Source organism: Cimex lectularius, unplaced genomic scaffold (genome assembly GCF_000648675.2).
Source record: "Cimex lectularius strain Harlan isolate CLEC.00 unplaced genomic scaffold, Clec_2.1 scaffold74, whole genome shotgun sequence".
Classification (NCBI taxonomy): Eukaryota; Metazoa; Arthropoda; class Insecta; order Hemiptera; family Cimicidae; genus Cimex; species Cimex lectularius.
The window spans coordinates 222,021-237,521 of NW_019392795.1; the positions used below are offsets into that span (position 1 = coordinate 222,021).

A 15,501-nucleotide genomic window follows, 5' to 3' on the forward strand; every position below is an offset into this window, starting at 1 on the left:
TATTTCAATAAAACATATATAGATTGTATTTTTGCAATTGATATACAGACTCAAAAATGTAATTGAAATTAAATAATGATAATATTAATAATAATAATAAATCACAGTTCAAATTTTATTTTACAAAAATCTTCAATCAATCACAGGCACCAGAATTCAATGTGATCTCTTCCATTGCTTTTCTCACAAGTTCTTGTAGGTAGGGGGGAAGCGCTTCATCATTATCTGGAACTTGAACAATTCCTCCTTCTTCTAAATTAATTTAATGAGATTAAAAACATAAACATGAAATTATAACAACCAAAAATATTATCCCACCTGTGTATTCTTCTTCCGGTTTATTTGTAGCCTGCATATTTTCTTTGGAAAAAAATACTCATTTATAGTTTTAACATGATTATTTATGTGATGATTAATATAAATAAAAAATTTAAATTATATATACCTTTGTATTCTTTTACAATGTTGTTAAGATTTTTGTCCATTTGCGAATTGGAATGCCCTTCGAGGAGTATTTGAGATGGGAAAACTGATGATCGTTTAGACAATTCTGTCTCAAGAGCGTTGACTCTATCAGCAAGTATTCTATCAAATAACATTAGTACAAAGTGAAAACAATTTTAAAAGATTAATTTGATATTAGTTTATTATGTAAAACATTAATTTAATTAATTTTTCCTCTTACTTGTTGGTTTTTCTAAGGTGCAAAAGAGCTAATGTTTTATCCTGTAGTGACTCAAGAAGGGCGAGAGAGAGACTCCGTAGATCACCCATAGCCAGTTCTAAATTCTGCGTCTTCCAAAACGAAAAGTCCTTTTCAAGGAGCTGCTGCACTGGCATACAAGGCATAGATTAAACAAAAGCAAACTTATTTGTCAGCAAGCAAACTGCTGAAGATATTCTAATTAAAAAACAAAAAAGCAAAAAATAGTTACCTTGCTTATGAGTGACAACAAGCCCACCACAAGTATTGTTCGCACCCAGTTTCACAGTACCTTTCATTTTTTTCTTATCAAGCATTGCCTAATACAATAATAATAATAATAATTTTAACGTTTAAAAAGTAGTTTCAATAAGCACATATTTACTTTATATTTACTAAGCATTTGCTGAGTCATTTCTTTTTCGGCTAAAGATTGATCAAACCTCTCCTTTAAGTACCTAAAATCAAATATTAATTATATGAAGTTTATAAAACATAAACTTGAATGCAGTACTTGTTTTCAACGATTAAGGCATCAATATCCATGGGTATTTTTGATTTTAACAGGATGGAGATTTCATGGTTGAGCCTATGGACTTTACATCGGTAGGCATCTCGTTCTGTTACAAGTTCTTCCTTCTCATCGATTAAAGCCTGGAGATCCGACGCTAGTTCTCTTGTCCTCAGCTTTGACTCTTCCAGTTCTTGGATGAGTTCTTCCCGCTGGTGCCATGCTACGCCGCTATGACATTCTCGCTCTTTCCTAAGTTCTTTCAATTCGGCGTGGGCTGCTTTTAATTTTTTTTTAAGTTCTTCAACTTCAGGCGAAATGACAAAACGTCTCTCATTCTTGTGAGGCAAGACATCTATCACTTCAAAATCAATAAATTCCTGTAGATGGCAAAATACTTACTAATTAAATAAATATTTGTATTAATACAATAATTACACCTTTGGCTCTTTTGTTATTTGCTTTTTGTCAATATATTCCTTGAAATAGTCTCTTTCCCTTTTACAATTAGCAAGTTCACGGCTCAATATAAGAAGAGCTTCAGCTTTGCTTTGTAGTTTTCGTTTAAGAGCAGCATTCTAAAAAATTAATTGAATAGTCAAATAGAAAAAAATTAGAACAATGCTTCCTTAGGAAATATTTATGTTGTAGGACTGAAGGCAATAATTATTATAAAACAATGGTCTTAAACCGTATTTCTTACTTTGCCCTATTTTTTATTACATATTGACAAACATTCGTAATACTAACTGAATAAGTTGAATAAAACTACTTTAATGAGCTTTTGAATTGTAAAAAATCTACAAAACCACACTATAATTACTCGCAATGCAACATGCTATCTTTTTCTCCCATTTTCAATAGTTTACTATTTATCTTCCATCTCCATTTATCCTTAAAATTAGCATTAAATATTATATAAAGATAACATGAAAAGTGGCTTTGCACATCAGAAGCAAAATAACTGGGAAGCAAAAGAAAGCTGAAATCATCATATGAAATATTTTATTATTTAAAAGGCACAAATATTTTGAATTTTTATTGTTGTTTGCATTTGTGATATGTTGTAATCCTATATTTATTAAATGCACATGTTTTGTTCTTAATACATTTCTTATTATATAATTTTGAATAACTATGCCCTGCAATTTTCTGGCAATTAGTTCCAAATTAGTATTAATCCCTTGGAAAATATTTGACGGTACAACAAAACTAATATTAATAAAATTTTACTTTTAGATGATCTTCTTTTCCATAGATTTATATTTAAAAGTCTTAAAAAATCTTGTAGTTTGAGCAATCCTGATTTTTATTCACGACTTCACCTTCATTGGTTGGTATTTAAGTTCTTTTATCATTTGTTTATGAATAAGATGTGTCAGTGTACAATAGGTGGTCTGTCTATATTGTTCACTGATGGCACAAATACAGCAGAATGCTAAAATGCAGAAACAAAACCAGCAATGATCAGGATTAATCAGTGCAATTTTACACAGTTATTTCCGGAGTTCCTTAAGTTGTTTTGAAAATTTATTTTTTATTTTATTTATTTATTTTGGCTTTGTCTCAATGCATCGGCCATTGAAAATTTATTCTTAAAATTGTATTGGACTAGTAAATGGTGCATTGCTTTTGTGAATAAAAGAAGCATGCAATAAATAAAAAATGGACATAGTTCTTGTGAAAATTAACAGATAGCTCGTCTTATTGATTCAAACTTGTAAAAAGGTTTATGATAGAAGTTTCCTAACAACTTAGGCTAAAAATGATTTTATATTAAAAACTTTGTCATACCATTCTGGTCTTAACGTTTTTCAGTGTAATTTAGAGCTATTGCAAACACCATTTTGTTTTTAAAGTTATTCAAAGGTTTAAGCAGCAAAGGAAAAAATGCCATAATTTATGTGGATAAAGTAAACAGGCAATTAATTAATTTAAAAAAAAGCACAACATTTATGCATAGAGTGGGAACGATATTAACATATTACATTATTTATTTTTATCTTAGTTCAACTTTAATTTTCAGCAAACACAAACTTAAGTTTTGTACAAGCTGAAACTTAAGGAATGCCATTACTAAATCAAATGAAACAAAATAAACTGATTAAAAAGCTAACTCTATTATCTGGGTTTTACATATCTAAGCTTTCAGATGCCATTACTTTTGTGGATAAAGGAAGCAAGCAATATAAAAACTGCACAAAGTAATCGTAGACTGAATCATAGAATGTATTGAAATTGTGTCAGGGATTCAAATATTTAGGAATACGTATTAACAACATAGACTAACAACCTTTTTAAGCAATTCTGAACTTTCTTTTTATCTCAATTAATTATTCTTTTTATGTAAGGTCTTGGTTGAGATGAAAAAGTTAGCTCAATACGCTGCTGCTCTAACCGCTTGAGCTATCGTGACCTCCATCTACTCTGACACCAACTCCCCACCTCAACCTACAGCCTTTAGAATTTTACTCCTTTTTGCTATTTTTCAAATGTCGTGTAATCAGGATTCGATTCTCAGTGACTTATGAAAATTGTCATGGCAAGCTGTCAGTTAAGTGATTACTTCTTTTACTTATATTAATCCATTTATGTTCAGTGGTCTAATTAACAATATTAATTATTTCAATTAATTATTCTTTTTATGTAAGTCTTGGTTTAGATGAAAAGTTAACTCAAGTTGTTAGAGAAGCGGTGTATTGAGCTGAAGGCCGTGGGTTTGAATCCTGTTCGTGACACTCACTTTTTCATCTTAACCAAGACCTTACATAAAAAGAATAGTTAATATGGTCAATTAAACACTAAACATAAATGGATTTCTTTTTATTTTTATATTCTTTTTAGTTCATTTTATTTACCGCAAATACAATTTTTTTTTTTTTACAAGCTGAAATTTAAGTAACTTCATCAAATAAACGAAACTTATAGAACTGATAAAAGATCTTATGATTACTTATACTTTTAATCTATTGCCAATGCATAATTTTTTTTTATATTTTAACTGGTTAAGCTTTCAGGGTGAGTGATGCCATTACTTTTGTGAATATAGAAAGCAGGAGATATAAAAATTGCACAAAGTTTTCGTGTAATGACAGAAAAGTATGGAAGCTCGTGTCTTATACAATCAAACTGATAAAAGCCAAAAGGGCTTATGACAGGAGTTGTTCTTACTTCGGCAGCAAGGCTCTCATCATCCATAACGTCTAATATGTCATAAGGCACGTCGAATCTTTAAATATGTCAATCTTTAACAGGAAATGTCGTAAATCGTCAAATTTGAAATACAAGCATTCTACGACGCAGCTGTTACAAGTAGAAAATCAATTTTTACAGACGGGCCTTATGAATCGTCGGGTTCGTTCTCTCCTCGGGTCTAGTCGGCCGTGGCTCTAAATGCAAAATGGGTAGAAGGAAGGAGTGTTTTTAATCAGGGTTTTATGTTTATCAGAAACTGGAAGAATCGCTCGGTGATCTCGGTATTTCTTCAATTCCGGCCTTTTTCCTTTTCCACCGGCTGGTCCATCGAAGGAGGCTGCTGGAGAAATGACCCGACTCGTTACACGATCCGTCTTCTTTAATTTCAATAAACTTCGACTGTAAATATGGAGGTCGCCTGTCTAGGGTGTTTACAGTGCCTAGTCCTGCTCCTAATGGCTTTCTTCTAGGGCGTTATTTAATGTCTCTGCCCTGTTTGGTTTATCGGGAAAAACGACCGTGAAAATGAAAGGTAAGATGGGACATTTTTTTTCTATATTTTGTCCTATGCCAAATCCGATACAATATCGCCCAGTTCTAAATCAATCCCTGTTATTACACGATTATCTGGTCATTTCTTGAAACATAAACACCGTTTTATTATTTATACCGTGTTATTTACACAAGTAGTTTCTCCATAATTTTTATTCAACTTAATACAACTTATCTTAACTTCTATTTGTTCAAACCCTTTCAGACGACCAGTTAAAACTGTTTCTGTGAACGAATCGAGCTCCTTCAATGCTATACGATCGTCTGTGAAGTTTATCACAAGATTCTACCATAGAATGACTTATCAACATTTCTGATAAACATAATCTCATAGAATACTAGGCTATAATAGAGTGGATTTGGGCTTATAGATGGCAGCCAGGATACTACTACATGTACATACTTTCAAACACATGAAGAGTGGAGCCTACTTCCCACCATCCGCTGGCAATTCCAGCTTTTGCAATTTAAATTGCTGGCAGGACCCGAGGATCACCCAACCCAGATGTTGGTAGTCATCCGGATGCTGTCGACATTTAGGTCAATTCAGCACCCAATGCATGCAGTTCCAAACCCATTCACATGAGTATTGGATAGTCCTTCATTATCCTCTACACATTTTATACAACTAACCTAATTTAGGGTCGATGGGTTATTCAGTATTCCGCCATCGACATTCTCACACCACACATTCATGCCATAAATACATCCACTTTCAACACACGCCAGGGGTACAAAACTATCAGTACTATATACAACTAAACCATATATAACTTAACCTAATTGAAGGTCAATGGGTGTACAGTATTCCTCTATATCCCTCTCACGTTACACATTCATGCTAATACATATATTCACTCAGCACATGCTAAGGACATAAAACTATGTGCAATAAAAGAACTGTTTCCTCCAAGATATAATAGAAAGGAGGTTGTGTATGTATGTTCTATTAAGAATATGGTGATGGTGTTAAAATCCATTTCTGTGGAAGATAAGTTTCGTTGATTGTAACGTAGTGGTTTTGGGGAATTTTCATTCATGTGAATGAAAATTCCCCAAAACCACTACGTTACAATCAACGAAACTTACCTTCCACAGAAATGGATTTTAACATACATATATATATTTGCATTGCTAATCATCATACATTGGCTTATACTTACTCTGGCTTTTCATCTCAGAACAACTGGGGAAGATGGATGAATGCTGAACTGTATCAGACTGGCAAACACAACAAGAATATGGTGATGTGAGATGACGAAATGGCCTCTTATCAACATTTCTGATAAACCATAATTTATAAGAAAAAGTATGTTTATATATATGTTATGTATGTCCTTGAAATATCGGCTATTGTTTTTAATAGGTTTGGTTTGGTGGAATAAATAATGAAGTGAATAACTTTGGTTCATTTCTGTGCAAGTTATTCAATATGATGGTTTATAGTTTTTCTGTAAAATTTAATAATCTTTTTCACAAATTTTTGTTGGCAAGTTGCATCAGAGCAACCCTAGTTTGAAGTCTGCAGTGTGATGTACCTATTTGATCATTTCTTGTCTATTTAGTCTGACTTATTTTCATTGGCTTTGTCTATAAAACATGTTTCAACATACCACCTTCAAATATCCTACCTTCATAATCAGTAGAATGGTTGTGTGATTTATTCGAATTTTATATGTGTAAAGAAGCAGCAGCTCCACTCCAGAGTTCATAAGAATAAGTTCAATTTTTTGACTGTTTTTTGAATCATCAGTTGGGGTAGAAAAAAATAAATAAAGCTTTATTTAGTTGAGTATTTTATTTAAGAATTGGGGTGTATAGCAGACTGTTATAACCAACTCGTACCACTTAAAACAATCAGTATTGATGAAATTGTATTTCAAAATCATGACTATGTATATTGAATACTTTATCAGAAGATAGTGTAAAAAAAATCTAATTAGGTACTACAAATTACAGGATAAATTGAAGATAACATTTGCGTACTAAATGCTGATAATATTTGTGAAAAATAATTGCTAATGATTCTTATGTGACATTTTCTAAGTAATGTTAGAGAACCTGGAGTTTTTCTTAACTTGAGGCAGGTTCATAATTTTAGTAGCTTGTATATATAGATTTCTGTTTAAACCTAGAAAATCATCTTTTAAAACCTACTTAAATTAACTTCCAGTTATAAAAGGGTAAAACAATAGATATTCCATTCCAAACATCTATGTAGTTCTTTTTACTGTGTATGTATATGCTTTAATCTATTAACAGTTAAAAATAAAAATATTCTTATATTATTTTGATTACAATTTAACTAGATTTAAAATTGTACACACTTTTCACACATGTACATATTTATACGAAGGAATATAATATATGAAACCTGTGAATATAAATAATACTTTTTTATGTTTAAACTTTATTGTGGTTAAAATAAAATTAATAATTGCATATGTTGATTTTTTTTATATAGGTTTTGCAGTGTTATGAACGTAGTTGGTGCGCTATTACCGTGTGTTACCACTGGATGCTGGGATGCTCGTATGACGAACACTATGGGAGCTGGAGCTTCTACGCCACCTGGCGTTGCCGACAGCCCCTCTCCGTCAAACACAACTGAACAGCTTGCTATACCACAAATTAGGTATGGTTTTTTGTAAATTGTTTTCATTTATTTTATTTATGTTTTTATATATATATTTTTTTTTCTTAAAAGGGAAAGGAAAAAATTGAAGGTTACGGGCTTTGCTACATTGAGAAAAAAGTTGATGCGAAGGCGTAGATCATCGAAAGCGTGCGATCATGGAAGGGTAATAAGGGATGCAGTGAGCGATTGGAGTGGATTGGAGGTAGCCGCGCTCCTAGAAGAGTACGAGGCATTAGCTGCCCTCAAAGATTTGTCAGTTCAAGCTGAACTCGCAAGACCACCTGCGGCAACATTCAAACAAGACTTATCGACACTTTATGATTTCAAATACTGCACAGATGTCGATTTGGTATTTAGGGGTGCCTGCTTTCCAGTACACAGGGCTATTCTTTCTGCCAGATGCCCTTATTTCCGGGATCTCCTTGCTGGATGCCCTGGGTAGGTTTCTTTATTTAGGTTTTCATGTTATATATCACTAACAGGAATATTTCTCGTGTTAAGTTTTGGTGCTAGAATTTGCCTTGAATTAAGAACGGCAGGTGTGGACGTAGAGATGTTTTCAGCATTGCTTCGATACCTTTACACGGGAGATTTAGGAGGAGGTGGTACTACAGTCGATGTAGGGCTTCTTCACAGACTAGGAGAGGAGTTTGGTCATCCTAGTCCTTTGGAACATGATTTAAGATATTTATTAGAAACTGGTACTTATTAAAAAAATATTTGTTGTATTATTCAATATAAAACTGTGTAAATATTTTTCAGGTGATTATGCAGATGCTGCTTTGGTATTTACTTCGGAAAACACATCTGATTATCATCGCCCAGATTCTGGTAGTTCAGAGTATGGCTTCAGGCCCAAACTTGAGTTACCTTGTCACAAGGCCATACTCAGTGCTAGATCGCCTTTCTTCAGAAATCTCATCCAGCGAAGAAGCAGATCTGGTGAAGAGCACACAGAAAGGGCACTTCACATACCAACAAGGTATTTACACCTTTCAATTTTATATTTAGTAGTTTATTAATTTTGGTTTTATGTTTAGAATTATTCTTGATGAGAGCGTGATCCCAAAGAGATACGCTAGAGTACTTTTAAATGCCATATATTTAGATTCAGTGGATTTATCACTCATATTGCGTGGAAGCGGTTGTGGAAACAGTGCTGGAAGTTTGAGTGAGGTAAATGGTCTTTTCATTTAAAATAAAACTACCTGTCACTGGAACAATATGATTTCCCTATTTAAGGTGGAAGCTTTAACTGGAAACGGTCGTGCTAGACCAAGCGCCCTTGAAGAAGCAATGGAGCTTTATCAAATAGGACGATTTTTAGAACTTGACATTGTTTCTCAAGGATGTGAAGATGCCATTTTAGAATGGCTTACAATAGAAAATCTTCCAGGTTGGAAAATTTGTACATTGAGTTAATTATTGCTAAAATTAAAAATAAATGTATTTGCAGTTGTGTTACGATGGGGATCACAGGCCCACGGGTCAGCTTGGGTCCTGCGTCAGGCACGGCATTTATTAAGGGAAGAGTTTACATCAGTCGCACACACTCAAGTACTCCATCAGCTTGATAAGACAGATTTAGTCGATGCCCTGTCCTCTGATTTCTTGCAAGCCAGTGAGCTTGAAGTTCTCCAGGCTGTTCTGAAATGGGGCGAGCATCAGTTGGTACGAAGGATGGAAGATAGAGGTAATATTTTAATATTTATTTTTTAATACAAAATCTAATTAAAGAGGAAATTGACTTTTCAGAACCAAATATTGTAAGTCAGACTGCACATTCAGTAACAAGAAAAGGTGTTAAAAAGCGAGATCTGAGTGACGTGGAACTGAGAGAAATTTTGTCAGAACTGCTTCCACTTGTTAGAATGGACCATGTTATTCCGACTTGTTCTGAAGCTCTCACCCAAGCCATCAGGCGAGGGCTTGTTTCAACTCCTCCTAGCCATATGATTGGATCAGATAGAGGAGAAAGGCTAAATGCTTGGGTAAATCTCTTTAACTCATACAGTAAAATTAGAAACTAGTTATACACTTTGTAATAAGGTAATAAACATACATTATCTGTAATAATTCTTGCCGCCTGCTTGTTGCTGGTTTTGTCTGCCAGATGGGCAAATTTCAATTGATAGACAAAGCTAGCAACAGTACAGTAGGGACACCAGAATCAAGGACGGTCAAGTATGATCAAATATCAATAGGATTAATTTCTGCCATTAACCTTGTTACATCCAGAACTCCCTTGGTAATTCTGATGCAGCAGATGCACAAAACTCAATAGAGATGGGGTGGGTTCCTTCTTGAGCTTTAATTCATTACATGCCGTGTTATTTTTTCTTTGGGTGGGAAAATAATAAGACCTGGGTAGGGAGAAGGAAGGGAAGAGGTGCAAGTTTATAGAGGGGAAGGGAAGAAAAGAAAGAAAAATGGAAAAGAAAAAAAAATTGGCCACTTCGATCCAGAGACCTATAGGCTAGTTCTAACCACTTGGCCACTGACACTAAGGTCAGCTCAGTCTCTGTCCTTCACACCTATCTTCTAGTGGCTACAATTGTAGCTCTATCCCCAAGTAAATTAAGGGATAGTGATGCAGGGCACCTCAAAATAAGGAGAAAACAATTAATTTAATAATCTTAATTTCACAGTTTGCTTAGTCGAATCTCCCTGGTGCTTTTTCATAGGCTGGGGAGAACCTTGCTATTTTGTAAGAAAAACTTTGAAGGAATAAAATAAAATACATGTATACAACCTAACCACTTACAATATGATGACTTATAAAATGACCCTGGAGAACTTAAAATAAGTTTCGTTCACAAGTTACAGAAAATCTCCAAGTTAAAAAACCAACCTATTCAGGCCTGATCGACATGATGAAGGGAAAAGGCAATTAATTATGCTTCTGTAAAACTATAAATACTACCTTCTCCCGAAATTCCTTGGAGGTTCTTTTCACTTCCTACTGATCTGGCTTTTTTCCTCCACGGCAGAAAATTGGAACTAGGGGATTTAACTGGCGAGCCATCCTCTTGCAAGTGAACTGCCAATTCTTGATCGGGCGTCCCAGAATCAACTCAGGGATGAAAACACGCTTCCTGCTGGACTTCAAATTTCTGTCTCCTATTTTTTATTAACAATACAACAAGTACTTTGAAATATTTACATAGGTTTCTCTTAGTCTTTTCTCTCTAACTCCAAACTTTGTTACTATATAACCACCTTTGTACTACACTCACACAAACTTTAACACAAAACATTGATAAACAAGCATATATCCAATGCTCACAATTTTTTTTTCTAAACTTTGAGCCGGGTGCCCAGAGATCAATTGCTGTTCTCAAGAATAATGTTCGTATCGTGTGGCCTACCACAATGTGACTTTTGTTCTTTATTTGTAGTAATCCAATTGTATGTTTAACAACATTTAAAACAAACCAACAGAAAAAAAATTGAACTACTTATGTTATTTATCCAGGTGAGAGCTACAAACACAGGCATATTTGTGAGACCAAGACTGTTCATGCCATACTACGAGGAAATCAAGGCACAAGTGGAGGATCAACTAGTCGGGGAAGGAGAACTAATCAGGCTCCGTAGGGCGAGGTATATCCCTGATATTCCTGATACGCTTTATATGGTTGAAGAGAAACCAAGGCCTGCTCCTGGGATCGATATCATTGCACAAGCCATACCAGGTTTTTTTTTTAAATATATTTTTCCTTTTGATTTACTTCTATACTTAATAAATTGTTATTCCCAGTACCTGACTCAAGCACGATGAGTGCTATGTTAAAAAGGGAACAAAAGTTACGTCAGTCACCGAGTTGCCAAAGGGCCATTGCACTCCCACTATCATCCCGCCATGAGATAAACCGTCAACTTAGGCTCAGAGTAGTAAGAGAATTCAATTTGCCAGATGCTGTAGCTCATTTGCTAGAGGTAAATTTCAACCTGATTTTCTATAGTTCACAATTCAATCATGTACGTTTTTTGCAGAGTGCGTTGTGCTATAGAGTAGAAGAAGAAGAGGAAGTATTAGCAGATAGGAAAAGTGTTTTGATGAACAACAGTTCAACAAGAGGAGGACAACAAACTCATCACAATAGCAGCAGTGGATTATCACGAGCAATGACGTTTCCAAGACATCAACACCACGTATTGCCCGCTGTCGTTACAGAAGGAGATCATTTATTGCGGCCTTACCCTACTCAGGTATCGTTAATTTCATTTTTATATATTACATAGTAATATTTATATATTAGTTATTTTATTACGGTAATATTTTCAGTGGGCAGTAGAGAGGAGTGAGGGTCATTTGTCCCAGGTGATGCCTGATGTCGCAATGGCCACAGGCTCTCTCGGCGATAGCAGTGATTCTGATGGCTCTCAGCTTGGCCTAGACCTTGGCGATGGCGCTGCACACTTGCAGATGAGCCTGCCTCGTCACCGCAGGGCTTATCCACCTCCGCCTCCACCTCCACCACCACCCCATCGCTTCATATAGCACAACAGGTTTGACAATTGTAACATTTATTCAAGTTATTACTTTTAAACTTTGGTTCTTTGTTTTTTTAGAATACGAACGCAGTTCAAACCTAATTGGGGAAACTGAGTTCAGACCTCGTTTTTTTTGTTTTTTTTTTTAAATTAATTTATTTTTGTTTAATTTACAAGTATTGAATGTTTTTGTTTCTTTTTATTTAACGTTTTCTTATACTCAATAAGTGTTCATTATTTTTCTGTTTGTTGATTTTTTTCATATACTCTTTATTGAAATAAAATAGACATTTTTGTAATTCTCAAATCGGTTCTTCGACAAATTCTTCGTTGTGATTTGTTATCTTCAGAATAAAAATGTTAAATGAGAACGTTCTGTTTTGAAAAAAGACGTGTTATATCCATATAGTCATATTTTTCCACCAAAATTTCACGTTTGAAACAAAATTGAATAACTAATTTTATATTTAAAAATATTGAAATTATGTCATAAAATTTATCTTAAATATTTTCATTTTGGTTAACAAATATCTGATATTTTTCCTGTAAACATAAAATCTATCAATAGCATCATTGCATTTTTAGTGCATGTATTGTTATTTGTAAGTCAACGAAACAGAATTTTCTTATATATAAATATTGAGCTTTTTTTACAAAAAAAAAACTTTCTTAAAATGATACAATCACGATAAGACGAAGCAGTTATATTTTTAAACGATATCCACAGTGGTCTATTGTGCGGTGATAAATGTAACTTATTAATTAATTATATTAACTTTTTAAAAAGAGAAGAAAGACCTACTCATTGATAAAATGTTGCCAAACCGAATAGTGAATCTGTGTTGCTTCAGGATTATCGAAGTAACAAACTTTTGATGTCGCAAGTGATATAAACTATCATTTCTTTATTGCTATAAAGACAACTGTCATAATGACAGAAAGTTAGCTTAAAACCTAGAAAATTATATCTCAGCATTTTTTTAATAATGCTAGATATAATTAAAAAAAGAGAAAAATGAATGAAAACCGATTCTAAAAAGGAAAAGAAAGAAATGTGTTAATGGAACATTTTTTTAATATATTGTAAGTACTTATTATTTGATATACTTAATTTGAAATTTGTTTTCCAGAAATGGATTTATAACTGTGATAAAAAAAGAAATGTATTTGATAAGTTATTACTGTTTATTTAGTGTCACAATCCAATCCCAATTATTTCATTTAAACAAATATTAAAATATGATATGAAAATATGAAATTTACCTTTTTAAACAAAATAAAAGAAAAAATTATAACGTCATAAGACATCAACTTTATTCTAACTTCTTTCACCACAAACTTGTACATATTTTTTTATTGTAATATTTATTTTATTTGGGGAAAAATATTTATACTTGCTGTTATAGCTTTGTAAATAAATTCAGTAACGTTGTTTACTGAATGTTAAAAAAAAAAAAATCTTCGCTCGAGACAGAGAATTCTGGTTGTTAGCTGCAAAAGCAATTTTTAAAGACTGGTTTTAACCTTATACCTTATTTTGTATTTAAAAAATTTAACTGAAGCTTGAATAATTGACTACTACAAATGTGTATCTTGGTATAAGTGGCATTTTATATTGGCATATTTTCTTTAAATTGTTTCATTTTGATTCCAAACATTGATGGGAAAAATATGTTTAAATTCAGTTTCCATTTGTGTCGATTATGCTTAGCGTATTTTATTTTTTGCATAACATTTTTGTGAACGGAAATCTTTAAAATTTTACATTCAAAAATTAAAAACAAAAAAATAATACAAATATTTGTGACTTACTATGGTTTTTTTAAAAATGGTAGATTTGCTGTCTCCGTATATTGGTATATTTATAGTACAAATAAGTCAAAAGTAAATTATGTATGTGTATATACTACATATAAAAATTATATTTAATTATACAAATATTAAAAAATAAAATTTGTGTACAAAGGTTATTGTGTATGGTTTAAAAGTTAAAATGTAAAATAGAAGAGAAAAAATGTTCAAGGTATCTCACATTTGAGTCGTATTTTTTTTTTATGTTAATTGGTTAAGCGTTAATGTATTAATATTGTGATTTTTGTTGACCTATTTTCTTATGGGCCTTTTTTCCCCTGAAAGGACCAAGTGGATGTTTAATTAATTTTATATTATTGTTGTAAAAAATATTCAATTGAAAAACATTGTTGATTATAAATATTACTATATTAACTTATAATTCAATAGATATCATTTTCCACACTTTTTTTTAAATATTTCTTTATAACCCTTTTTCCCTATTTTTAAGTTTATTTCATGCTATACAGTTGCATAAGAGATCAGTGTGGATCACCCAGCCAATATGTAATAAACTGTCTATTACAATTACACTAAACTAATAACACAGGACAGCATACATGAAAAATAATCTTAGAACAAATCTGTGACTGAGCTGTTCATATTCCTGTGTAATCTGAGATTGCCTACATGTCGTATCATGATTATTTGTAGAGCTGGTGAAACTCCAGGCATTGTACCATCATTTTATATATGAATTTTTCTCTAGCTGAGAGGAGTCTGTTTGGCCAGGGATCAATATTCTCACTTTTTGATTATTTATTTACAAGTAGTCTATGTTGGTTGTAAAATTTAACACGATGTCATCCGAGTTTATGCAAGGTGCTTCGTGCACGCAAATGTATATTAAGTATATACTGTTGGTACACTAGAAATTGCAGATGGATAGAGTAAATATGTAGTACGGATTGCATATTGCAATTTCTTAAATTTTTATTAGATAACTGGGAAACTTGTAGTCAATATCATGGATATTATTTGATCCATCCAATAATTTGACTTGCAAAGTATTAAAAAATGTTCCTGGTTTGCATGTGTATTAAGGGAAGGTGGTACCATGATAAAAAAAATTCAGAATTTTTGTGTACAAAAACATGTTCCCCTGCCTACAGCTTAGGCTGCTACATGACCCCACCCTAGCGTTATTTTGAATTGTACATCGAATTTCAGAGTTCGCTTTGAATCACTCCTTTTTTGTTGAATCAAAACCACTCAAAATTTGTCAGCTATGTAAAACTAACAGGCCACTTGGCCGATGGGAGGCAAGTCAGAAAGACAAGAGAAAAGCGTGTGAAAAATACCATGGTACCTTTTAACCTTCAGAAGGGGACGTATTACCGGTAATCAGCAGAAATCAAAAACTAAATAGTACATCATTATGTTTACAATATTTTTAGCTTCAGCTATTTTCTTCATGCTACGTTTGTTAAAGCAGTTCTTGAATAACTTTCAAACAATAGTTCTATTAAAATGGGTTCTGTCATCTATTTTGACAAAAGAAATAGCAGACATCCTGTTTAGCTGATATGCCATTGTCACCGAGCTGAAACAACC

The 15,501-nt window shown here is 32.9% G+C and overlaps 2 protein-coding genes across 4 annotated transcripts; one reads left to right on the forward strand and one right to left on the reverse strand.

Moving 5' to 3' along the window:
- Window positions 1–2: 2 nt before the first annotated feature.
- Window positions 3–4,528, reverse strand: LOC106667507 (coiled-coil domain-containing protein 149). 2 transcript variants are annotated; one of them, XM_014395474.2, is made up of 9 exons: window positions 4,386–4,528; window positions 1,655–1,792; window positions 1,218–1,594; window positions 1,089–1,161; window positions 936–1,023; window positions 686–833; window positions 446–585; window positions 319–360; window positions 3–249 (listed from the first exon to the last, which is right to left on the reverse strand). In XM_014395474.2, exons 1-9 carry the CDS (start codon window positions 4,410–4,412, stop codon window positions 137–139), a joined length of 1,146 nt encoding a protein of 381 aa, XP_014250960.1. In that variant the 5' UTR covers window positions 4,413–4,528; the 3' UTR covers window positions 3–136. The 2 variants fall into 2 exon arrangements, with proteins under 2 accessions (XP_014250960.1, XP_014250959.1); XM_014395473.2 differs by having other exon boundaries at window positions 3–252.
- Window positions 4,529–4,616: 88 nt separating this feature from the next.
- On the forward strand, window positions 4,617–14,352 carry LOC106667503 (BTB/POZ domain-containing protein 7). 2 transcript variants are annotated; one of them, XM_014395461.2, is made up of 15 exons: window positions 4,637–4,941; window positions 6,143–6,270; window positions 7,426–7,596; window positions 7,669–8,037; window positions 8,101–8,300; window positions 8,362–8,581; window positions 8,640–8,775; window positions 8,842–8,995; window positions 9,056–9,292; window positions 9,355–9,590; window positions 11,075–11,294; window positions 11,360–11,538; window positions 11,596–11,811; window positions 11,888–12,111; window positions 12,175–14,352. In XM_014395461.2, the coding sequence occupies exons 3-14, from the start codon at window positions 7,439–7,441 to the stop codon at window positions 12,101–12,103; spliced, it is 2,541 nt and encodes an 846-aa protein (XP_014250947.1). In that variant the 5' UTR covers window positions 4,637–4,941; window positions 6,143–6,270; window positions 7,426–7,438; the 3' UTR covers window positions 12,104–12,111; window positions 12,175–14,352. The 2 variants fall into 2 exon arrangements, with proteins under 2 accessions (XP_014250948.1, XP_014250947.1); XM_014395462.2 differs by lacking the exon at window positions 6,143–6,270 and having other exon boundaries at window positions 4,617–4,941.
- Window positions 14,353–15,501: the final 1,149 nt, after the last annotated feature.

Bases quoted from the DNA above. Each gene is read 5' to 3' on its own strand.
- LOC106667507 (XM_014395473.2), bottom strand. From the start codon at position 4,412: ATGGATGATGAGAGCCTTGCTGCCGAA. The intron at 1,024-1,088 runs GTAAATATGTGC...TTATTGTATTAG, and splicing joins AAATGCTTAGTAAATATAAA to GCAATGCTTGATAAGAAAAA. The intron at 586-685 runs GTAAGAGGAAAA...GTTATTTGATAG, and splicing joins CACCTTAGAAAAACCAACAA to AATACTTGCTGATAGAGTCA.
- LOC106667503 (XM_014395462.2), top strand. From the start codon at position 7,439: ATGAACGTAGTTGGTGCGCTATTACCGTGTGTTACCACTGGATGCTGG. The intron at 8,038-8,100 runs GTAGGTTTCTTT...TCTCGTGTTAAG, and splicing joins CTCCTTGCTGGATGCCCTGG to TTTTGGTGCTAGAATTTGCC. The intron at 11,812-11,887 runs GTATCGTTAATT...TAATATTTTCAG, and splicing joins TGCGGCCTTACCCTACTCAG to TGGGCAGTAGAGAGGAGTGA.